The sequence below is a fragment of the Hippocampus bargibanti genome, linkage group LG13 (assembly GCF_051943395.1).
Source record: "Hippocampus bargibanti isolate YZ-2025 linkage group LG13, ASM5194339v1, whole genome shotgun sequence".
NCBI lineage: Eukaryota > Metazoa > Chordata > Actinopteri > Syngnathiformes > Syngnathidae > Hippocampus > Hippocampus bargibanti.
The window spans coordinates 13,798,698-13,825,154 of record NC_142746.1 but is presented as its reverse complement, the minus strand read 5'-3'; the positions used below and the strand labels follow the sequence as shown (position 1 = coordinate 13,825,154).

Below are 26,457 nucleotides of genomic sequence, written 5' to 3'. Positions count from 1 at the left end.
TAAGCAGCCAGAACCGAAGCATGTGCTACATTCTAAAATCACAACAATTACATTTTTGTGAAGGAATCAAAAATGCTAAGTTAGAAGTGTAAAAAACAACATATGAGTTCTCGATACCACTCTTTTTACACCTTTGGACAATTGAAAAGCAAAGTGGAATAAAAAAAACAAACACAATCAACATCCTGAACCAAACCAACCCCTGCAGCTCAATAGAAATGAAGCTCAGGATCAAATGGGCGAAAGCTGTAATGATAAAAGTGAAGAAACCACACTTACCATTATCTGAGCATGGCCATTAGGAAAGCCCCCCGTTGCATCACCACTGATTGGATCTTGGCAGTTTCGGAGTCGACATCTGAATGCATCTTGGACCTAAAATCATGATGATAATTTTCCTTTGTCCTCCCTCAACATCACAAATAAAAACAAGTTTGTACCTCTCGCCGAAGGATGCAGTGCACCATCACAATGACAAAACCTTGTAGTGAGTCAAAGACTGCAAAAAGTATTTGAAAGAGGAAAGAGCGCTTGTCCGTCATGGCTAGCACTGCGGACATCCAGGTCAAGGCCAGTAGAGGCAGGACTACGCAGGAGCTCCACAGCGACGCCCTGAGAATTTTTTAAAAATGAAATATGCATATTACGACATGGTATTCTCCATCATCTACAAGATGTTAAATCACAAGCACAACTGAGATGTTTATTTATTTATTTTTCATTCCTGCCATGATCTGATCTACAGCAGTTGCCATGGCAATGGTTCTGCATTATCAAGGTGGACCGGTCGTGTATGCAGCATTGTCTTATTGATTTGCATTCACTTACATCGCATTGCTCGCTGTAGTCGCTGACAAAGCAGTCGTTGATACAACACCACATTTGGCGCACTTGAGAGTCAATCCCGTGTGCGGCTCACTCATCTGTCTGTGGGGCATAAGAGACAACGGCGTGACCGAACACGTTAATAATCACAAACTCTGCAATGTCAAATATTAGCAACGGCAAACGCAGACAGCGTGTGGACGTAATATAGTTTCAACTTGGACTTATTCTGCCAACAAAATATGTATTCATGTCGCTCTGTGAGAAAGCTGACCTCATTACGTCCTGTGATTTCCACTTTCAATACGTTCCAACACTGGGTATGTTTAAGCAGCTGTAAATATTGCTTTCTCGGCGCTACAAATCAGCAACTAATATGAAAATTATCTCAATGTTTTCAATCTATAGGAAAAAAAAACAATGGAATTGGTCTCTCTGGTTCAATATTTACAGAAACAGGGTAAACATTGAATTGAAATTAAACTAATTCATACATCAAGTTTTGAGATAGACATCGACTATCAAAATAAAACATGCTGGAAAGATTCAAACCAGTTGGGCAAGCTAAGTTTTCTAAGCGGCGGAACACGAGTTCAAATTAGTTGTCAGTACTCATGCTGGTATTAAAATAATGAATAATAAAAGAAGAAAAATGATGGTACTAACAAGGACGTGCTGTCATACCCTGCTCGATGCTTCATCTTCTTGTCCAGTATGCCGTCTCTGGACACTAATTTATTAAACACGAGAATACCGATCACCATGTTGACCTAGAAATGAAGCAGAAAAATATTCAATAAATCATATCAATGCAACAATTATTTTCAACTTAATGTTAAAAGCACGTCTTGCCAAGATGACATTTTCCATTAGTTGCCAATGATTGATGTCATTGTCCCATTTTTCTCCCCACCTCAATTTTGCGTGTGTGCACCGAGCTTCGACCTCTACTCACTCATTCTCTGTGAATGTGTGCGTTTTTTTCTCATATCTGTCACATTTCAGCCAGCGGATGAGCATTGCCGTGCACACTCAGTCCGGCACGGCAGCCTTAGGAAAAGATCTGCCTAATAAGAAACATTTTTCCTTTCAAAGGCACCTTCATCTAACATTAGCAGCAACTTTTCTGGCACAGCAGTGTGCAATTTGAGGCTTTATATGTCGTTGCTTTACAAATAATTAGAAGTGTTCCTTGTTCGTGATGCCATTTTCATGGTGAGGCAATAGAAAACTCCAGAAATGATGAAAAAAAAAGAAAATCTCTGTGTCTTTGGCTCGCAAACTTTTGTAAAATATGACTTGATTTCAAATTCTACTTCTGAATGATGTTTTTCCACATAAATTGGCAGTCATTATTCCAGTGGGAGTCCCCCTGACAGAGTAAGAGCATCCATATTTTTATTTGAACGACTGAAACTTTAGAAACAAACATTTGGCGTGTACCATAATTTGCAAAAGATGGCTTTGTTCCGATAGCTTGAATCTCGGTTGGTGTTCATTGCATCTGTTTCTCCCCAGTCTACCACCATGTTTCCTTAATATGTCTATGTTTTGGGTCATGTCTCAATTTCCCAACCATTCCCTGTCGTCAAGAAGGCTTACTGGTTGAGGCTTACCAGAACAACAGCAGCTGCAGGTCCAACAAAGGCATACAGGAGCCCACCCTCCAAAGACAGCCAACAGCTGCAGAGAAACACAGGGAGCAACAGTTAACTTGCAGCCAGTGATTAATATCTATGTTAATGGCACACAGAATAACCGCTTGTATTTTCTCCACCAATTATATGTCATATTATGATATGATGATAATATGACATATTATATGTCGTAACCTTATTTGCAGAATTTGACACACTAAAGAGAATCTAAGTGGATTTCATGCCATTGGTATCAAGCTGCGATACAACTGGAGAAATTGGGGTCCTGCAGAGCAATCGTTAAATCCAATGGCGTTTTTGGGACAATCTTTATGGATCTGTTCAAGCTGAGTGAGCCAGTACCGATGCACTTAATCATTTTGCTCAAGTGTTACCATTAACATAGCCTACGGCTTTGTGCAGTGAATATTCAACGCATGCATAAAGGTCAACTTACTATAAGGGTGTCCCATAGCCCTTTGTTTTAGTGAATCCTATCGATACAGCAACCACCAAAGCTGGTAATCCTTCAAGAGAAAACAATCAATGATGAGTCTAGACAACTGTGTTATGCATTGAGTACAGCGCTGTCTGTAAAATGGAAGGAAACTTTCTGAGATGTGACACAATTACGCAAGAATGATACTATTAAATACTTTGAATATGTTTTTGGTGTATCATTAAAGCTGCAAAAGGACTCGAAATCCCCTGTGATTCCTGATAATTGATGTTTATGAGGCTGTGAAGTTTTTAATCATTGCATGGTGGAAAAAAAAGAAAAAAAAAAAAAACGAGGAAAAAAAGACGAATAATCTGGTGTGATGGGATCAGTCCCTCTTCTGTGTGCTCAGAATATTAAGTTTTTTTTTTTTTGAAAGCTCATGCAGGTGCTATTGATGTAATCAGTTTCCTGGAGGCAGAAGGTGCATGCTGCTCTCACGGCTATCCAGAGTCGGTCTTTGCAGTGCTTGAGTGCTAACGTGTGCAGAGGATACACCCGAGTCCCATAAATCATCGCCCGCAATATTTCATATGGGTGGAAGTAAGAAAGCACAAGTGACATTTGGCATGCAGCTTCTTTATTAATCCATTTTAGAATTGTTCTGACTCTTAAAGTGATGAAAAATGTCACGCATTGATTTAATCTGGTAAAGTAGTTGGGTACAAAAAAAGTCTGTTTTTAGCATCCAACTGTTATGATCTGGTTGGTGACCAACGGGTGGCGCTGTCGGCCCCGCCTGCACCTGCACAGGTGCTGGTCATCCCGAGCCTTGGCGGACTGGCACGTTCGGATTGGCGACCACCGGGTAGCGCTGTCAGCCCTGCCTGCTGCCTCGCAGGTGCTGGTCGTTACAATCAGTGACACTCAAAAGGACTCCTGGCATGACCGTTCGCTGTCGGGTCATTGTTGATGTATGTTATATGCATGTGTTTGTTTCATCTTGGCAGACTTTTACTCTTGGTCTTTATTTGATACTTTGTATTTTTCTGCTTGAATGACTTTGATGTTTTAGATTTTGTTCCCGTTGACTTTATTTTAATACAATTTCTCAAATACAACCTGCTCCTCCCTCCTGCCTGCTTTTTGGGATCCACATCTGCCATCACCACCACGCAAAACGTGACACCAATAATCTGTTAAGGCATGTTTCTTACAAACTGAATTGAATAGCTAATGCTATGCTCATGAAGCAGTGGCTCTGCAATGACTAAGAGAGCCATATTTGTTGCTAGGTAACAAGAAGAATGAATGTGGGTTCTTTCTTTTTTTCCTTTTAACGGGAGATATTTCTGTTTATCTGAAAGAAGGAACTCTTTGAACCAGGATTCACTCATTTTTTTGCAATCATGAACATCTGAGTTTAATTTTAAACAGATTCTTTTCTTACAGACAGTGTATTGTAGACAGGATGAACTTAATACAACTATAAACATCTGAGGTTTGTTGGAATTTGATTTGAGCTGGCGTGCCATTGAAAAAAACCCAAAAAAGAAAAAACACCGGATATTATGTGGAATCGTTTAGAAATTTTACAACGGTTCTATTTAAGCACTTCAACACGACTTGATGAAATCAGTATTTGACAACATGAGGTGTATATTCACTATTGTAGTACATGCACACTTGCTATGGAGTGTCTGCACTGAAAGCATCTGCCAACCTCCCTCCCATCCATTTCATAATTCAAGGTTGGTCCATGTTGACTCGAGTGCAAAAACAGCCTTGTCAAATGACATGACAATCTCGCTGCCTCGTGCCATGACTTTTACTAAATGAACCTTGTGCTGAAGGGCAGAAGATGTGAACTGTCAGTGAGAAATTCTGCTCATTACTTACCCCAGCCTAGACAGAGAAAGCGCTTGCGGATGAGTCTGGTCCGAACCTTTCCTGTCACTGCCATGTAAGACTGCCAAGCCTCCGTGAGAACCCAGCAGAACGATGCCAAGAAGAAGAAGTGCAGAAGGGCTGTTGTCATAATGCAGACGCCCTAGTCACAAATAGAAAAAGGGAAAGGGATGCTGTAAATCCATTCAGCCATCCATTATGTGAAACCACTTATTTGTCACGAGGGTCATGGGGGCCCAGCTGTATTTGGGCGAAAGGCGGAAGACACTCTGAATAAACGCTTTCACATTATCATTGATTCGAAAACAAATATTTTGAACATGACCAAGGCCAAATCAGAGCAAGTGATGGTCAGCTGTAAATCAATAATAAAGTAGCACCTCCTGCTTCAAAATATTACAGGTTCTTCTTTGTGCTATCCTGACACAATGTAAAACTAACCTCCTTAAGCTTGGTGAAAACAACAATAAAGATCCCCTAAAATCAAGAAGCGACGCTGTGCAGTACACAAAGCCCAGTTGAATCAGTTGCAGCACCAGAGGTGGCAGTGGCCATAAAGATCAGAGCCAGACTGGCGGACACAGCACGCCACGATGTTGCATTCCCCTGCATTGACCCTCATTAGTATGCCGGGGATCCCCCATGCAGGCACGTAGGCCAAGGTCAACTGTTGTACGCAGCGCCCATAAGAGCAAAAAAAGCAAAACACTTCTTAAATGACAGGGGGTGCTGCACTGGAGGCAGAAGATAGCATTTGGGCTCAATAATGGAACGGCGTTTGTGACTTCATTAGCACGTCCATCTTTGTTCCACCGGGAGACGTCGCCAGAGGGAAATCGTTTGGTAGAGGATTAGGAATAAAGAGGTATCCTTAAGAGTCTTGTGAAGGCACATTGACACTGAGAGAGCATACTTTAGGCAGACGAGTTTGGTGTGAGGTAAAGACTCTGGTGTATCATGGCATCCCAGGGCATTTACACAGTGACTTCCCCTGGATGTCTCCATTGAGGGAAGCACACGATATCCACCCACCGGTGTGTGCATGGGGTTGAAATGAGAGAGTAATCCCGTATTACTGTATACCTGACAAGGCGGTAGGTATTCGCTTCAACCCACGGGAGACATTAAGCCCATAAATGTGGATTGAAACATGACAAGACAAGCATTAATGTAGAGTGGGCTTTCCCAGATGCACAAGAAATGAGAATAAACTAAGGAGAGTAAAACTATGACACGGATTGGGTTGATAGCATGCGCATTTACAGGCTGAGGCATTACTCGAGAGAGCTGCACAGTTTAATGAGATCTTGTACATCAGCTCTCTCAAAACCCTGCCTTTCCAAATGTAATTGCAGTTTTGACTGGCACATCATTTTGTTTGCATTGTACTGACACGTTACACAAATTCTTGAAAACATATGAGAAAAAAGGTGACTATGCTTCTCCAAACCATATAACAATGCCTTATAAATATCCTGTTAGCGAGAATATTCTAGCGGGATGCTAACACAAATTCAAAATGTCATTGAGTGGTCAATAAAATCCCTTTGAGATAACGCAAAGAATATAACACACCTCAAAGACACATATTCTTTTTCATCAACCAAAAGTAATTTATATTCCTATAATTTGCTGAGCTGGTACTACTATTTTTTGTGTTATTATGTGTATATGAAACTGCCACCAAGGTGTACAATACTCTTTGAAGATTGTGTCAAAGCCATGAAACAACAAAAAATCTCTTTAAGTGTGCTTCTTGTGATAAGGATCAGATTTAGATATCAATTTTCTTCAACATTGTTCAGGATTTTCATCTGGAATGCAGGTGTACTAACTTAATGAAGTGTCTCATACAGCAACCAAAGTAAATGACCAATAACTACTTGCAACACGACCGTGCTCTACTGATTGTTGAAAGTGTCAAAGCATGTTTCCGATCAAGGTCGGCAGATATCCCAAGATATACATCCACATGATCCTGTCGTAAATTAGAAATGTGAGTTTATGCAGCGTCAATGAGATATCTGCCTCAAGAACAGCCAGTGAAAGCATTTGCCACTAAATATAAAAAGAGTACCGAGATGTATTTTTTCATAACCATGTTTTTCTTGGTACATTTTAAACTACTCGTGCTGTTTTCTGGAAACAGATCATCTGTATTATACTTGGTTAAATGATCTTTGTATACTATTCAATATCATCAGTGTATTTGGAAAAATATTAATATGACAAATACGTGGTAGTACATGATAGTAACATTATATATTCATTTGACCTCACATCTTTGTAAAATGACAGAGAAGGCTATCATGATCTTTGTCGTTGTCATGGTAACCCCTCATTGCGGTATACAATGAGAAGGTTATGGCATTCGGTAAGCATTAAATAAACAAATTAATAATGAACCAATTGCTCCACGAAGCTGGGTTCTTCCCATCAGTCTCCTTCACTGCCGTTGAAAAGAACGTGTGAAGTGGTATAATCATTGCCTTTTGTTTTGCTTTCCTGCATATTGTTATAATATGTGATGACTATTCCACGCGTTTTATCATTATGCACAGTATGAAAGCACCGGACGACTGTAGCCAGTTGTATAAAACAAGCACGGATGAAACCAGGAGTTCACACTGGCCTTTAGAAAAGCAAATGTCGGGAGCTCACTGAGTTGGTATCCATGGTAACAAAGAAAGTGAGGAAAGGACCACATTAAATATCATAGCACAGATAAGACACCCAAAAGGCGAACAGTTCGCTGATTCAATGCTAGCGTGTTGAAACTGGACATAAGTTTGAACAATTAAAGTCTACATTTGCTCTATTGATTAGGAAATGAAAGAGAATGTGTTGCAACACACTGTCAAAGACCATTTTAGGTACGATACAGTATTTGCTCTTTGTGGTAGTCAGTTTAAATATGTAACAGGGGATTGTAGTAATACATGCGAACAAAATAATACTCTGGAAGCATTAGGAATTGACTCTAATTGGATTAAAGTCATGTTGACATGGCATTTCACGGCAAATACCTTTAAGCACAAAAGCAATTTTATTTGTCGATCACTGTGAATGGTTTCATTATTTACTCTTCTTACAGATTACAGCAGAATTTGCTAGCAGCTGGGGTGTTAGGTACAAGTTTGGGTGTTGCTGCAAACAAGAGAATCATTATGGTATCACTTTTATTATTTTCCTTTCGGCTTTTCCCTTCAAGGGGTCGCCACAGCAAAGCAGTGTCCTCCATCTATAGCGGTTTCACTAAAATCTATTTACAGCGTAAACTGCAATTTGCATACAACAAAGTTGATATTGAATGGCTGTAGAGTAACATTTCAAACAAATGGCACACCCTGGGTGTTGTCAAGGATGTTACTGTAGGAGCAGTTTGATCAGAAGTGTTTTTTTTTTTCAAACAATGTAAGGTCAGATTTTTAAAGCGCACTTTGATGTTAGACAGTGACATAGGAATTGAAAAGACTCAAGCCTTGAACAAGACACCATCTTAATCACGCGGCACATGGACATGCAATCTATTTGAATCCTTTAGTAGATCCAGATTTTAACCTTGTAACACTGAACTTATTTCATGATCAATATTATGAACTATAAACAAAGTGAAAAGACAAGTTGGCACACATTAGACCTCCATCCATATCCATATTATCACCTCATGAATGCTTACCCATTATAGTTTGACAATAATTCCAAAGAGTAAGACCCTAATGTTTATAAATCACAACAGTGCCCATATGCGTCTTTAGTTTCCTTCCTCCCACAAAGTAAGATGAACCCAGAGGGAGGACAAAGGCAAAACACAGATAACCAAAGGTGAATCAGTGAATCTGCTGCTCCCGGGAGGACACCGCCAAAACTTTGAGATGATTTCTATTAGGTGACTCCGAATTCACAAACAATGGGGTCAATTACATGCACCTCTTTCAAGGGTTGGAGCAACAACAAGTGTGGCAATGTCATGTAACGTGGCAATTAAACCCACACCAGGGCTGTGTTTTCGCTGGCCTCCCGCCCGAAAACGAGGTCTGATCAAACGCGTGGAATATTCATCACATATTATAACAATATGCAGGAAAGCAAAACAAAAGGCAATGATCATACCACTTCATACATTCTTTTCAACGGCACTGAAGGAGACTGATGGAAGAATCCAGCTTCATGGAGCAATTCTTTATTAATTTGTTTATTTAATGCTTACCGAATGCCATAACCTTCTCATTGTATACCGCAATGAGGGGTTACCATGACAATGACAGAGCTCATGATAGCCTTCTCTGTCATTTTACAAAGATGTGAGGTCAAATGAATATATAATGTTACTATCATATACTACCACGTATTTGTCATTTACATTAATAAAAAATGGGTCAACATAAGCACTTTGGTTGGGGGGGTTTACATCAAGCCCTCTTCGAGATAGCCGTGTTTGTTTGTTGAGAGTCAAATTGTCATTATGCATGTGGATTTTGATATACCAACAGAAGATTTTGGATGCAAATATGTAATTAGGGGGACTTATGTAGTTGTTGTAATCAAGACCATAAGGCGGCTGGATTCAATCAGGCAATGCTTCAAATCGACGCCGCTCTCAAGACGCCCACAGCTCGATTCTGTGCATTCATCATCTTGGATGCTACTGTGCACCTGATAAATGTGTATCGGATGTGTGTATTCAGATTAGGACAAATGGAACGGGCAAAAATGTTCCCCATACAATGCTAATTATTAAATCTTTGAAGATGCAATCATTTTATGCAAATCTTGTCATCATCAGCTATCTGCAGTTCCGTTTTCATTGGACTAAATTAATTGAATAAAGGTAGAGCGTGGATTTATGAACAATGTCTTGTAAAAACTGCTGGCAAGACCATCTGCTTCCCGATAAGTCGTACCTTCCCATAAAGTCGTCAAGTCGCAATGAACTTTGATGAGCACTCACCAAAACAAAGGATCTGGTCTAATGATGCAGGGCAGTGGAGAAAGGGGAAATTCAGTGAGCTGGGTAAAAAATAAAACTTCAGTCCTGGTACACAATGACATGTCTTTGCAATCTGACAATGCGTCGGTGTAGTGCTGCCAACTGACTGAGGAGGGCATCTGTGTGGGCAGCTAGTAAATCACAACAACTGTTTGCCAAACTTTTTTTTTGTTTTACAGGCCACTAACCAAAGCTGGAGTGCAAATCCATATTTATGAGGAGCTGCCATCGTCCTTTTGAGTCCTGCTCACTTCGACGTCAAGTTTAGCTTTTCATTAACAACAACAGCAAAACTAACATGTCTGAGTCATCACACTCAAATCAACCGAGTACAAGAATTGCTTTTAAACCGCAGATTAGCTTTTTCGATTAGTGAAGAAATTATCTCAACGGCTTCATTAGTCTTTGATTGAGTGGTGCAGCATCTTCCCTGGTGTCGTGATAAAAAACTGGCAAACTATTGCATAGCTGCTCATTTGGTATTCAAAAAATAATTAATAAATAATCTGTGCTTTTTAAACATTGCTTTTTTTTAGGGTGGGGGTAGCAACAAAAACCACCCTTGCCATGTTGTGCCCCATTGGTTTGTCACTGTGACAAAGGACAATATACCGGTAATGCTCAATTCAAGTCCATCTCAGTAAGGTTGCATGTTCACCCTTGAACTGCAAGATTTCTTTTCCATTGAAATTTTACACTTGAGGCTTCTTTAGCACGGCACCCAAAACAAAAGGAGCTATTTGCTTTAAGGGAGCTGCACTAAAGCTGTTACATTGTTGTTTGTTTGCACTCTATAACACAGACAACATCTGGCATAACAAAATGCACAATAAAACAGATTACACTTCCGATAAATGCCCTTGTTTCTCCTTCCAAAGTTCTCTCATTTTCCACCTCTTAAAAAGTCACACATACACATTTGAACCACTTTCTGCACCTGACTCTTTAAAAGTTAATCATACTTAATTAAAATGTCATGCGAAAACCTTTCAGTTCCTTCAGTTAACGGTGAAGGGAGGAGAAATAAACATGAGCATATAGGTTCATTCAAAAAAAAACAACAACTAAAAAGCCAACATTCTCAATTGTGATACGTATATGGAAAATGTTTCAAAATACACCATTCATTGGGAGTGCACCTAAGACTCTGGTGCTCCTTATACACTGGAAAGTATGGTAAACATTTGTGCCCCTGCTAGTTCCATACAAGTTCCAAGTATAGCGCACTGCATATTGCCTCAAGCTTGAGTAATTAACTATATGGAGACATGACTAATTCACTGATGTGGGAAGAATTATTGAAGATTGCTTGACTAAAAAGTTGGAACCATCTCGAAAGAGTCCTTAAAATTACAAGGAATGCTGTATTTCCTTGTGACACCCAATACATGCTAAGCATGGCAAGCACAAAGCCCAACATTGATTTAATGTTGTTCCACTTTGTGTTTACAAATAAACGTCAGGCATTGTGTTTTTAGATGTGATGGCTAACTAGAAAATGGGCACATGTCACTTACCACATTGTGTGTCTGTGTTTGCCCGACAAGGATCAATATATTGGAGCAGATGATAGATAAGCAGAAGTTAAGCAGGATAATGGACCGTTCCGAGCGGATGTATCTAAGGAAATGAGAGGGCATAAAAATGTGAAAACATTTTTAAATATAAGACACACATAGTTTCAATGTTGCGTCATTGTGAGGACTTCAGTTTTTACCTCCATAACACGGTGTATATCACCGCCAACGTGATCAAGGCGAGGCATGACAGACCGCAGCCAACTATCAATGTCACAGATGGGACCCCTGAGTATTCCATGGTCTGCGGAGAAGATAGAGTAGGTCAGTGGATGCTCCCACATTGTGCATGCAGGAATGTCAATCTTATCTGATGCACACAGGGGGGAGCAGTCGAAAAAAATGTAGGTGCATAATATTTATTATCCATTGCTTCAATTAAATTGGAAAAGCTGATATCTATCCATTTATCATAATGAGGCTGAGTACAGAAGTACAACAATAGCAGTACTGTTGTGTAGTGGTCGTTGAATTCATTCTCTAGAAGAGGTCCAGGGTGCGTGATGCATCGTTAGGTGTGTCAAGGTAACACAATACAGAGGTGTGAATGCTCAACAATGAAAATATGTGACCCGCACACCACTGTGTGAATATCTTCCCAACAAAAAAAAACAAAAAACAAAAGAAAAAAAAAACAAAAAACAAAAGAAAAAAAAAACAGTTGACTCTATTATGTGACTTAACAGTTACCAGCTACTTTGTCACCAATATGTTTTATTATAATAACAATTAGTATGATCATTATTATTAAATTGCTTCAATAACATTTATTTTAGTGGTGTTACCAAGGCCTAGCAGTGAAATGCTCTCTGTGGAACTTCACTAATAAACGATCCAGGCCACGCTGTACAGTACTCCATGTTCTCATGGTAGTTATTTCAATAACAGAAACTATATATTTTTTCCCAATCCATTCACCTCCCTATTTTTAGAACCACTAGGTGGTAAATGATTAAAAAGTTATTGTTTTCTTTCTTGGGTAAAGTGTATTAGATGATAAGCACAGAGAGCGTGTACACACTAAAAAAGCCCCCCACCAGTGCCACACACAAATATACACACATCAAGTCCACCCTCAGCACCAAATTAACTGGAATAGCTCACCCCTTTTCATTCCACAATAAAAAAAAATGCAACATGAATTAGAAAGACGAATCACTTACCATTTCTCTGGGTTGCTGAGCCAAAATGGCGAAGGTAGACACACGATCACATAAGCATTTTGTATGCGAGGCATCTGTCAGCACAGTTCTACACGCCTTTGTGGACCAAGCTCCCCAAGAATCGTTCCTGAAAAGACAAGACACCGATTTTTCAGACACGTTCGTGTCGTTTTAAGTGTACGCGTTGTACTTCTTTTTTTGCATTAATCTATTATTGATACTACCCGAACATGCGCGAGGACTACAGAAAATAATGAAATAAACAAATCATGGAGAGAAGGCGCCGGAGCCCTCGGAGCATACAGCTGTACGTCGCCAAGAGAGCAGAAAAGGGTTGGAGAAAAGAAGGAGGTGGCTGTTGATTAAGGGAGCTGTCCAGACACCCTGGTGCTGATTCCAACACAAACACACCGCTTCGGTATCAATCACGCTGAAAAACGAGCGGTCATATTTACCTGCATCTTTTCCTGTGCTTCCTTTTTTTAATTATTATTCGCTTGTCTCCGGTCGGAACGGCCACTTCCACCCTCCTTTTGCACCTGTTATTCCGTTCTTTTCCTTGCTTCCCCCTCCCTCTGCACCGTTTTAATTAGCAGCCTTTGGACGTTTCCTAGCAAGGATTTTTCACCCTGGAATCCGACAAATGCTGCGCGGCTCCTAGCCGGCGTCAGAGAAGGAGGAGGCTAGCCCAACGAGAGCAGCTGCGCACGCTAACGCGGAGTATATTGAATCGACCCGACTTCTGCTTCCAAAACGGGGATAATAATAACGCTTCAGGATAATTCCTCAACGTTATTTTACGCCCAAAAGGGTGGTGGCCCCGGGGCAAAAAGCGAGCGAGATTAGAAGCCCGCGACAGTGATACCACCCCGCTGGAGCAGCGCGAATGGTTCCTACCAGTATCCACTTCACACCACTGTGGCAGGGGAATGAGGAGGAGCACATTTTCTTTAATTGTATTTTTCATATCAATCGCTGATTATACTGTACCGCTTGTGTTTGTTTTCTACACACTGTCAAAAATCCCCAAAAAACCCGAATGTGGATTTCTCCATACTCCAATACTGGAAATGAACAACCCATTGGATCACAACGTCCAAAACATAATTTCTGACAACACATGCTGCACTGTTTACAGCACTCCTGTACTTCATGAAACACACCTGCTGATCTAATCGGATCATATAACATAACTTCAAAAATGGGTCTTTAGAAAATTGCTTCAGCCAAAGCAAAAACAATAATGATAAAAAGCAAGTGTCAGTTTTCCTCAATAAATAGTAACTGTGCAAAACTAACAACACCTGTGAGCTTATTCTTTAAATCAGAAAAAAATCACGCCAGTTTGGTTCCAAAGCCTGTGTCTTTACAAAGCTAACTAGAAATTATAAATATGCCCACCAAACTCAAAACAATCCGAACATTTCCCATATAAAAACACATGAAAAAAGCATGGACTCACACTTTGTAAATAGCACAGTCACCTTATGTCAAGTCAATACAGTAATACAGTGATACCACGGTTTTCGACCATAATCCGTTTCAGAAACCTGTTCGAAAACCGATTTGTTCAAAGAAAATCAATGTAAAAAATCTTAATCCGTTCAAAGTCTAGAAAACAACTTTTAAACTATTTAATCGCATAAACCGCATAAAAACTTAATAATAGAGCAGGTCATGTGTAAAATTCTATAAAAACAAACTTTTATTTTCTTTCCGCCACGGGGCGTGTTGGCACCTATCCCAGCTGTCTTTGGGCAAACACAGGGCACACTAACTTTTCAATTCATCCTCTGCTTGCTTTAAAATCATACTATTCAGGAGATCTTAACCAAATATGTCTCCATTTTCACAAAAATAAAACAACAACAATATTAATGCGTCGGTCACAATGAGGAAGACGTGACATATTAGGAAGTGACGTATAAGGAAACGGAGGGTAGTCGAGTGATGCATTCAGATGTACTCAGTTTGGTTGAGAACCAAATTTCGGTTGTATACCGGGGCATAAAAAATATGACATTTTTGGTTGAAAACCGAATGGGATGAGAACCGAGACGTTCAAAAAACGAGGGTTTACTGTATATATCAAATGTGCTTTTAATGCTGTATTTTTATACTTTGCACTATGTACAGTTCTTTTTATGAAAACCTTTTGTGCTGTTGTACATTTCAGTCTTCTGGCATTTCGTTTTGTTCATAGAATACTTTGTTTTCTCTTTTGCCCCCCCAGGTCCCCGCTTTCAATATTGCTACTGTAGATTGCAAATTTCAATGTATATTTATTTTATTTGTATATTTATGAAAGGCTTTCTGATTCTGATTGGAATTGTAATTCTGATAAGAATGTCACCTTCTACCTTCACGGTTAATAAAAAGAGTACACAGCAATGTTGCAATGGGAGCTATAACATCTGTGTGGTTTCAGTTCAGCGCCATCGGGATTTTATTTAATATTCTATAAAAATAGATTAAGGGCGACCCGAGAATCGAGTGGTTAACACGTCGACTTCAAAGTACTGAGGTACCGGGTCCAAGTCGAACTCCAGCCACCCTGTGCAGGGTTTGGATGTTCCCCTCGGGCCTGCGTGGGTTTTCTCGGGGTGTTTGTGAGTGCCCTGCTATTGGCTGGCAAGTAGTTAAGGTTTTCTCGGGGTGTTTGTGAGTGCCCTGCTATTGGCTGGCAAGTAGTTAAGGTTTTCTCGGGGTGTTTGTTTATGAGTGCCCTGCCATTGGCTGGCAAGTAGTTAAGGGTGTTATTTTCTCTGCTTCTGTGTTGGTCAAAACCCTTTTAAGCCTCCAGAGCAAAAATACAAATACAAAATCCCGGATTTCTTTTTATCTTTTATCAATCTAACTTTATGGTTGTGAGTTCATGGTCATTAGAAAGGAATTGCCAACAGCCTTGAATCTAAAGAAGGGCCAATTTTAAAAAAAGAACCAATTAACCCTAAAAAAGGCTCCCAATTGACATCCCTGGCCGTTGTCACGATGGGAATCCAATAAATAGTTTATCAGTTATGTTGGTAACACCAAAGAAAAACACACACACAATGCATTGTCCCTTCACCTAACATTCAAACACTAAAATTATTGATTGTCAGTGTTTGAATTCAATGTTTATATTTCATCGTCTCACACGTGTCTGTTGTCGGTTGCAGTGGAGTATAACAGCCGTCCCTATGATTGCAAACCTTACGATGCACTGCACAAACAACAATCGCGAGAGCACAGAGACCTCCACCGATGCTAGACAATTCTAAATTGAATCATGAGAAGATTTATAGATAACGACTTCCTGTATATCACTGAGTGTTGTCATTGAGATTCATGCTTTATTTACTGGAAAGTAAGACAAGCGGAAAGAAAATGCAATGTCAACAAAAGTGAATAATACCTCCCTGACAGTATAAACTAAATTCAGTGGAAAGGCACATTACGTGACACACCTCTTGTTTTAAATCTAAATCAATCCTGCAAGTACATGTTATGGCTAGTGAGTGTATAGCTGTATATTAGTGCACCAAGCAACTTCTGCTGTGTCATTTGACCAATAGGGCAGGAATGTTTATTATTACAGCAAGGGACAGTGGAGACTGTAGTCTGAATTTCCCAAAAGGAATGAGGAGCTTCCAAATGTCTGCTCACACTCACACCTCAATAAAATAAAATCTCCTATGCGGTCCCATGTCATTTCTTCTCTTTCGTCTTGAGCTTGAATTAACAACTGCTACACGTTTTAGTTTTTATCTCTTGCTATTCAGCGGCTGCATTGGGCCGATTCAAATCATTTTTAAGGAGGACTCATCTGAATGAGACGGACAAGATAATCGTTAATTAAGCTGAGTGGACGGCAAAAGTGTGGATCTACTTGAGATATATAACTTATAAGGATGTGGACTGAATCCTCTCTAACTGTGGCTCAAGGATTTCTGCATAAACATAAAATCATTCAAACGACGAAGTGGGTTTTGAGAAGGTTATGGTCATGAGTGCACGGTGGGCTGTCAATAAAGCTCCTCAATCCTGCAACACTCTGGCTACTTTGTCATTCAACAGAAGCTCTGGAAACTGGATTTCAACAATAAATATACCATCCATCCATCCATTTTCCGTAGCGCTTTATCCTCATTAGAGTCGTGGGGTGAGCTGGAGCCTATCCCAGCCGTCTTCGGGCACTAGGCAGGGGACACCCTGAATTGGTTGCCAGCCAATCGCAGACCATAAATATACACTGGGAAAAACATGCTACGTTGAAGTAATTATTTTTTTTGGTGTCCACTCTTTGCATTTCGGTAGACATTTTTTTAAGTAGATCTATTGTCAACTTAAAAAAAAATCCATCTGGACTCAGATGATTTTATTTCTTGGTAAAATCATGTAAATTATACAGCGTACAAATCAAAGCAATTTCTCTCTCTCTCTCTCTCTCTCTCTCTCTCTCTCTCTCTCTCTCTCTCTCTCTCTCTCTCTCTCTCTCTCTCTCTCTCTCTCTCTTTCACACAGAAACACACGCACATACACGCACGCGCACGCACACGCACACACACACACACACGCACACACACACAAACACACACACACACACACACACACACACACGGTAATTTGGCAATTAACCTTCGGTTATTCTCAAGAGTTCTGTAAAACATTAGCAATGCATAAAATACACAATTTAGAGGGAAAAAAACAGCATGGATTCACTCTATAGTGGCCACACGTCCATCATCCATATGAAAAATAAAATAAAATCCTGGTAATTGCGAGTCTGCTACTGAGAAGGCTTTGAACCTAGTGTGCAAGGCGAAAATGCGTGATTGTGTCACTGCAGAGGAAACTGGGTTACACACAATCATCAATAATAAAACCCAAACAAAGCCCAGTCTGGAAATGAGCTAATGTTTCTTGTATTCGTCAAACTGACTTCTTTATTGTTTTTGGTAATTCCATGTCAGTGCTGTGATGAAGTGCCACTCACAGCCTTCAAACAGCCACATGTACTGATTGATGACTTCCAGTTGCTTGAAATGAAGTCACAACTTCCCTAGTGGGAAGTGCGCAAGATCATTTTCCAACTTTGCAGAAGCTTGTGTGGTACCAAGAAAGGCTATCTTGCTGAGGATTAATAGTTGTCACATTGGCTTTAGTTCCAGCTACAGGTTTCCTGTGTCAAGTTTGTGTCACGATCTGGTTACGACCAACAGGTGGCGCTGTTGGCCCTGCCTGCAGCCGCACAGGTGTAGGTCGTTCCAATCAGTGGCAGTTAAAAGGACTCTCGGCACGACCATTCGTTGTCGGGTCATTGCATTGTATGCTATGCATGTGTTTTCTGCACCCTACATGTTTGTTTCATCTTGGATTGGATTTGCCTTTATTAGTCTCACAGTGGAGAAATTTACATTTCACAGCAGCAAAGTTATGAAAGAAATGACAGGCAGACTTTTACTCTTGGTTTTCGTTGATACTTTGTATTTTTCTGTTCAGATAATTTGATTGTTTTTGATTTTGTTGAGGCTGACTTTATTTTAATACAATTTGTCAAATACAACCTGCTGCTCCCTCCTGCCTGATTATTTTGGGATCCACTACCATTACCACCTTGCACACCGTGACAGTTTGGATGTTCTCCCCAGGCCTGTGTGGGTTTTCTCCGGGTACTTCCACATTCCAAAAACAAGTATGGAAGCCTTATTGAACACTTTTATAGTCCCTATGTGTGAATGTGTGCGTGGGTTAACATTTCAGCATAGGGGATATTCATTTTGGGACAAGCATAATCAAATATGGTGATTCTTACCCTCAAGGTGCTTATTGTAACTTAAAAGTTTAATCATGGGTGAAGAATTGTCATTTTTTTATTGATTTCTTTTTTAAGCAGTAGCTATTTGACATTGGGTCTTCCCACCTAATTTTATGAGGAAAATGTGACGCAAGATGACGCAAATACTGCTGATTATGTAAGGAGCGCATTTGTGGGTTAAATGTTTTGAGGCTTTTTGTAACAGTTCCTCTGAGGTTTGATTTGTTTTTAGGATTGCTTGTTAAGTCAGACCAAATGCTCTCAGAAGCCGTACACGACCCATGGGCCTTCCATTCCTGTCCCTAAATATTTCCTTGTCAGTGATGCTTTTGTTTGCATATGCAACTCATTCGCAATATTTCCTCACAGCAACATGTCTTTAAATGTACATATGTTTATTGCAAATTGGACAAACACTGGACAGCATAGAACATCTATTTGTCCTTGATAAACCAATGGCAGGCAATTTAATGTCTGTCAGCCTCCGGGCCTGATTGGGTCAACATACAGAATATCAAAGTATGTATTTTCACATTTGCAAATCCATTTTAACTGACTGAAGGGTTTTAACATTTAAAAGTAATAATATATAGATGTTCTTTCAGCTACAATTCAACATGAGCAGGAATGTTGTGTAATAAAAACATTGACAGAAGTTCAGTAGGTCAAGGAAGAACATGCACGCTAACTGAACATAAGCAATGACCAATATGAAAAAAAAAAACATTTGTGGTTTACAGGGGAAAACAAATGAATGCTACTTCACTTATTAGAGAACCCAGTGGGTCAAGTTGCTATTTTAAGGTAAAATTACTGTGCATATAATTAATTTAATGTATCATATAAGCCAATGATTATGCAGCTAGCGACCTGAATACCCAACCAAACAATAAGAGCGTCTTGGACATGTTTCAATTTTTGCCAGTCATCCACTTTTTTACCGCAGCAGAACTAAACATTTTGTTGAACATCAGTGCACTCCCACCTCTTATTCTTGCTCTATCTTTTGATACAGATTTCATCAAAATGAGAATGGCATTGTGCTCTTCCTATCTGCAGTGCACTTGCAATTAAAAGCTCAAATTAAAGGCAACAAAAGCCCACTCTCTCTCGCTGGGACTAAATCTGATCAAGGGCACGTTCAATTTGCAAATACAGCAATTGGATGACTATTACGTCAAAATGTTGACAGCCGCCGATTTCAGATATGGAAATGTCAAAGAAACCTGGTGACAAAAGTGAGAAACTATGAAAAATACCCTTTGTCACAGCATCCAAAGTGAAGCAAATTGAACTAAAAAAATTGCTCACATAAAGCAAAACCAGAGTCGAGTCTCTTCAGCATTTCGGATGCATCATCGACTTTCAGCTGCAATTGTACATCTTTACTTGCAGAGCAGCTTTTCTTCTTGCTCCATGCCCTTCTTTCCTTTTCTAAATTCAGTGACACGGCCACTGAACATGAGATAATTGTATCACTATCCATTTCCTGACATGATTTAAGTCATCTCTTGATTCCATTCCATTTGTCGTTCCACCTTGGTCCCTTCCATGTCTCATGCCACTTTGTAGGACATTGTCTCGGGCATAAACCTGCTGAGTTGGCAAATTAGCATCACTCGGATTACTTGACCCACACGGTCATTGATGTGACATGCAAATAATGCTCCAGACAAGGTTGCAATAATGCCACCGCTGCAAAAGGATGCTTCTGGGTTACTCCCAAAGTTAAATCCCCTCATTCTAATTTGAAGGGTGAACAAGTCTTGCTGAGACCCGAACATACTGAGACCAAGAAAAGATCAAAATATGTTATGAATGACTCTCTGTGTCTTTGTGTTGTCATATTATTTGTTATTTTTGTTTTTTTGTTTTTCCTAAGATGGTGACGCGTGAACACGCAGCGGCTCCCGTCTCGCGGCAAATTGCCATTTTCATATTTATTATGTTGGTTAAAGTCATTATAAGTGCCTTGCATGCTGGGTCCGAGAGGACAGTAATTTCATATGTGCAGTATGTCATGCATATTAGCATATTTGACAACAAAGCTGACTTTGACTTTGATATGTGGAAGTCCAGATCAAATCGAGTCCAAGTACAGTACATACAATTCCATTGGAAAAATAGAACAGGTTGAATACTTAAAGATCATTATTTCTCTAATAGTGCCATTAATTAAAAAAAGACATTTGACAACCCAATAATATGTCTGTAGCTTTTCGAAATAAAATAAAAATAACTGAAATCTTATGCAATACTATAAATCAAACATTATACATATACAGTATCTTAATACGGCTTTTGCAATGAATAAGTGTTGCTTTTACAACAAAAAGTCACATGAAACTGATTCAGTTTGTGTTTTCCTTTTCTTAGCAGTTTTTTTAATGAAAACTGAGGGAGGCAAACACCGCTAACTAAAATGAACAAATCATAAACTGACTTTGCTTTTGGTAACTAGGTCTTCTCTCTGTCGTGTCAGAGCATGTGGTGCACATTAGCAGAGGACACCGTTTCAACAATGGAAGCCAAAAAAATACAGAATAATAGATATGAATGAAGAAAACACTAATGCATACAAATTGGCAGATTATCTAGCACACAACATTCTATTGGAAGAGTTTCATTATGGAGTTCATGTCCCATTTTTGGTCTAAATTTAGTCGTATCTTGCAGGGTTTGCATGTGGCCCGTTTGGCTTTGAGCCAAGATAAACCTGCAGCAGTTGCTTCTCACCACTCCAAATGTGAATTATTGATCAGCCTTAATTCTGGAGGTAATTCCAGATGTACAGTTTGTACTGCACCAGAATTTCACTTACATGAATGTTGCAGGTGAAAAAAGACATTGAAGTCTATCTTAGACAAATCCTTTCAAATCATTTTCTAACTGTTTTGTCACACAACCCAGACAGGGGTTGTTGGGGTAATTCGCTATACAAACATCTTTAAACATCGCTTCTTAATCTTTGTTTACGTTCTGGACTTCCTGATACGTCATATCCTGCCTTCCCTTACATGATGTCGCATTTACATTACGTCACATCCTAACGCGTCACACACTGTGCGCCGTATAAATGCTCTCCTATTCTAGTTCGTCTCCCTCTCTCCTCTCTGCCTTCCTCCTTCGCTGACCTCCCACAATGTCTCCGCTGTCTTCAAGATTAAACCAACTTTCTGTTCAACACCTGGCTTCCTGATGATTTAACCATCCTTTGCCATCAACGCCCGTGGAAGCAATGAACCAGGGACGAACGATCAAAATAAACCCATCAGGGGTCAGTTGTTTTATTGTGTTACAAAACTTCAATGGGATTGTTCACAAAAATCTTTCTGCTTCTCTCTATAAGTAGCTCAGAGTAAATCCTGAGTAAATCCAACATGAGTCTTGGCATTAGTCAAAATGAATACAAAAAACGTGACAATTTGATTTTATGTTATGGATGTTGCTTTATTTGTCCCACAGTGTAGAAATTTACACTTCACAGCAGCAAAGTTATGAATGGAAGAGGAAGGCAAGAAAGAAGTAGAAAAATATACCGGATGAAATGGAACAGAAGGAAACAACGGCTAAATAACAGTATATATTTTCAGTGTGTTAAACGGCGAGTGTTTTTTAAAAGGGTGGTGACATGCCGTTAATCCTGACATGGCAAATTCCAGATTAGTGAAACCCTTTACTACACTTCAAGGATAATCTGTGAAGGAACACAATTTTGAAATCAAGAAGATAATCATTTGGCTCGCTACACAGTGGTTATCATGGATAGAGTAGATTTGAAGCATTAAAATGGCCTAGGTATTTCAAAACGGATAGGCTGGATTTAAATGCCATTCAAAATTTCACTTTAGCCATAGTTGGGAGGCAATCTGCATCCTTTAAATACTGGAAATTACATTTGTTCAAGACACCAAATGTTTAAGTCGTGAAAAATAAGGAATAGAACAAAAGTTAAAAACTGGTGATATCATTAATAACAGAAGATGAAATACATCGTTTAGATTTGTAGCATCAGTTAATTCAAATTACAAATAATTCTAAACATTTATCACATAAAAAGTGCTGTCTTCAAGCTATTTGTTTAACATTGTATTATGTAAGTGCTCATGAGTTGTGTGCTTGTCAATTTTTTAAAAATTGGATTTAGTTTAGTCATATAGTTGCTTGCCCCTTTTTCCACGTCCTGGCAGTTTTGTGGGGTCACCTTATGGTGCGAAGGTGCATGATTCAATTCTGGCTCCAACTTCCTGTGTGGAGTTTCAATGTTCCCTATGCTTACGTAGGTTTTGTCCGGGCACTCTGATTCCCTCCCACATTCCAAAAACATGCATGGCAGTTTAATGGAACACGCTCAATCAGGGGTAGGGAACTCTGGCTCTCCAAGAGCTAGATGCTGTCTGTCTTTGATCTGTCCCTCCTCCGTCACACCTGAGGTCATTAACAAGCTCTGTAGAAGCCTGAAATGATTATGATCAATCAAATCAGGTGTGTTGGAATAGAGGGATCTCTAAAACAGGCAAGATATGGCTCTTGAGGAGTGGAGTTCCTTCGCCTACAAATTATAGGTGCCAAACTGAAATCCTTGAGGGGCCGTTTCCTGCACGGTTTTCATCCATCCCTGTTGCAACACACCTGATTCAGCTCATCAGCGCGCTCTGTCTGTCGTTGAAACCGTTCATTTGAATCAGGTGTGCTGCAACAGGGAGACTTGGGAAACCTGGAGGACAGTACCTGACCGTCATACTCTTCAGGACAATTTAGAATCGAAATTGTCCTTAGAAGTGACTGTGAGTGTGAATTGTTGTTTAATGTTTGTCCTGTGATCGATTGACAAGCAGTTTAGGGTGTACCGCGCTTATTGCCCAATGACGGCTTTAGCATGGCTGTGACCCTTGTGAAGAGGAATAGATTAAAAAATTGATTGATGGATATCTGTATTTAGGAAGTCTTTGTGTCTACCTCTTCTTCTCAGAACCCTAAGGCACTCTTTCATGTCCAGTTGTCCCATGTAATCTCATCAGTTGTCTTGGATTTTGATTCTTGCTTTTCTTCTGTATTTGTCACATAATTGCCTGTTCTTGTCAATTGGATTCCTGTTTTGTTAGTTATTGTTGTTGTTTTTTGAAGATATTTTTCAGTGGGGGAGGGTTTGCACTTTTTTTACATCTTAGTCATTGCTGATATAGTGGTCTATTCAGGTTGTAGGTTCAAACAGTGTGGGTTCAGTTATAGCATGATAGCTTGGGCTAGCATCCTCAAGGTTTGACATTGACTAATAATTAATCAGTGATTGGAGCGGCACATAAGCAAAACTCAAATCCTTATACTATTGTTTTGTTTGAAATAACAAGGCAGACAGATGGTATCTTTCCCATCCTCAATGGACCTCGGAGCGTATTTCCTATTTTAATCGGACCAGCCGACTGTGTGCTACGCTAATCGGCCTGTGGAGTCATTTGCCGATGGAAATGACTGGGTGTGGATTATAAAATAATGGCGGCAATAAACACTCGCTTTGCTGAAAGTCACACAAATACATGAAGAGTTGTCCCAGTTGTGTCTTTCCTGTTCTGAAATATACCAGCTGCCCTCAAACAAAACAATAGAGGAGAAAATGTGTTCAATAGATGCTATATTGCCATAAAAATGCTGTGGTCAGTGGAGACTGCTGCTTTAAGGCCTTCTAATGAAAGTGAATGCACTTATATCCTTAAGTAAAAACATGCGGTAAATGTTCGTACATGTTGGTTCTTCATGAAGTGACAAAAGTGTCGGGACAGCTTGCTATCATTCATTCATTTCCTGAACCGCTTTATTCTTTCAGGAATATGGGAGTGATGACTTCTGGATTTTGAACAAGACACGCTAACCACTGGACCACCGGGCCGCCCAGCTTGCTATCACCCCAATTCTAACTTCAAGGAAAGATGGGGTGATAGTCTACGTGATTCTGTGAGTGTGGCAATGTTTGTCTATTTATCCAAGTGACCATTTATGAGGTCAGAGGTCACAAATAGTAGACTCCCTTTGGAATTTACGTCTGTTTTTTCACACTAAACTCATCAAAGCAAAATATACAGTAAAGTCTCGTTATATCGATATTCAAGGGAGTCCGAAAAAATAGCGATATAACCGGGACTATCGATATATCCGACCCTGTTTGCATGTAATTTTCTCCGTGCGTGCATATAAATAGTATCGATATAACCGGGACTATCGATATATCCGATATCGATATAACGAGACTTTACTGTAATTGGATTGGATTGGATATGCCTTTATTAGTCTCACAGTGGAGAAATTTACATTTCACAGCAGCAAAGTGATGAAAGGAATGAAAGTAGTAAATAAAATACATGAGCTGCTGGAAAGGCAGCCACTCTCGCGGCGCCGTCTTGAAGTCAAAAGAACAAAAAAAAAAATAATAATAATAATAAGTGTACAAGCATGGTGATATATTGGTAAGCTAAATCCTGAATATAGGTCTAATAAAAATACATACAATTAATAAATAAGCAGAAGATTAGTTTCATTTGTGGCTTGGATGCATTTAAAATACGATGTGTGCATACACTCAAGCAGCTACTTTGTGAAAGATTCAAAAGGACAGGGGCCTGCATCTGTATAAAACACCACACACAAGCACGCACACACAAAACGTGGGCTGAGAGGATCCAGCACATTCAACAATGTCATCCAGTAAGCCTGCATTATATAAAATGTGGGCAAGCAACTGCGTCAATTCAGTATTGTGCCTCACATTAAACACACTGAGTTATGGGATTCCTTTGTGTAATAACTACAAGCAGCAACAGTTTTAACCAATACAGTACGCCAAGATTGCCAATTGAACCATACTGAACAATTGCAGTACGATGAAACCACACTCTGCACATTAACGAGAGTCCTGTCAAAAGGAATGTCAGCCATAAAGTGAAAATCACATTATCAAACAGCACACCATCATGACATCAAAGAGAAATCCATCCACACATTCATCCATCCATTATCCAAAGTGTACAGAATATAAAATAAGCACATGCGGGGTAGGTGAAAAGGAGTGTTCATTTTGAAACTACGGATTAATGGCATGATGTGTTGTGGTTTGTGATGTGATGTGGTTATTCAGTTCTGCAGTATTTGTGGCCTTTACACTTGAGGCTGCCCATTTTTCATCCCTTGCAAATGGCTTTATTGACAGGTATTTTCCAGCTAATTGGACATTGACTTAATAGTGTTCCGTGTAACACTGAGGTTGTGTAACCACTTATGTATTGTAGCTGCGGTTTGAAAGAGTGACTGTCCTGAGTCATGGCTGACTCATATTTGTTTTGATGTAATCATGGCAGCATCTTCTCAACAGAAACACCGCAAAGCATCAAGCATTATGCGGCTATTCTTGTTTCCAATAAGACACAGGTCTACACTTTGTCCAACGTTTGTCTTCAGGGTCCTAGGAGTTTCTGATCAAAATGTCTCAATGTCAAAACAACAATCTGCTTGATTGAGAACTGTAAAAGATGACTCATGTAAATGAAGTGTAGGATCAAATCGCCACATTTCTCATTTTCAGCACCCTACCAGTCACAAATCATTCAAGCTTTTCCCAACTGATAAAATAATATTTTATAACCAACAGGATCCTGACTGCTTTCAAAACATGATGCAGCATACAGTTGACTGAGGAAATCCTGGTATCTCGCAGCAAAAATCAATTTAGCAAATGTTTTCCTTTTATTACATCCCCTCTCATGAATCTCGTTGATGTTCTAATGTCCAATTATTGTTGGTGTTGTACTCAACCCACAGCCATGGTCGTTTTTCAATTATGTTTAATAAACCAAGCCCAACGTACTGTAGTTCAAGTCAAACCTCAAATCATTTTTCAATGATATCTCTTTTTGATCATACCAGCCTTTCCTTTGATATTATTAGGCTGTATTAGGAGTAAGGCTTTGAATGCTGGTGGATGCAATACTTCTGGTATGCCGGTATTCATCATCCGTAAATCATTTGCAATTTGCGCAAGGCCTAACCGTATATTAGAGACTAATATATTCAAAATAATAACATTAGCACAGACAAATAATCATAATTAAATTCAACAGCAATCCAGCA

The 26,457-nt window shown here is 39.6% G+C and overlaps 1 protein-coding gene across 10 annotated transcripts in view; it reads right to left on the bottom strand.

Moving 5' to 3' along the window:
• The window catches only part of adgrb3 (adhesion G protein-coupled receptor B3), a 124,628-nt gene that overhangs the window by 10,090 nt on the left and 88,081 nt on the right, over positions 1–26,457 (bottom strand). For 7 of the 10 annotated variants that reach the window (XM_089011519.1, XM_089011524.1, XM_089011520.1 and 4 more), the window contains 10 exons: positions 12,540–12,666; positions 11,517–11,620; positions 11,317–11,419; positions 4,801–4,951; positions 2,920–2,989; positions 2,442–2,508; positions 1,492–1,595; positions 829–927; positions 441–612; positions 280–375 (listed from right to left, as the gene is read on the bottom strand). In XM_089011519.1, the coding sequence (XP_088867645.1) occupies positions 280–375; positions 441–612; positions 829–927; positions 1,492–1,595; positions 2,442–2,508; positions 2,920–2,989; positions 4,801–4,951; positions 11,317–11,419; positions 11,517–11,620; positions 12,540–12,666 (1,093 nt within the window). The remainder of the gene's footprint in view (positions 1–279; positions 376–440; positions 613–828; positions 928–1,491; positions 1,596–2,441; positions 2,509–2,919; positions 2,990–4,800; positions 4,952–11,316; positions 11,420–11,516; positions 11,621–12,539; positions 12,667–26,457) is intronic. The other 3 variants (XM_089011522.1, XM_089011526.1, XM_089011523.1) reach the window with 1 other exon arrangement.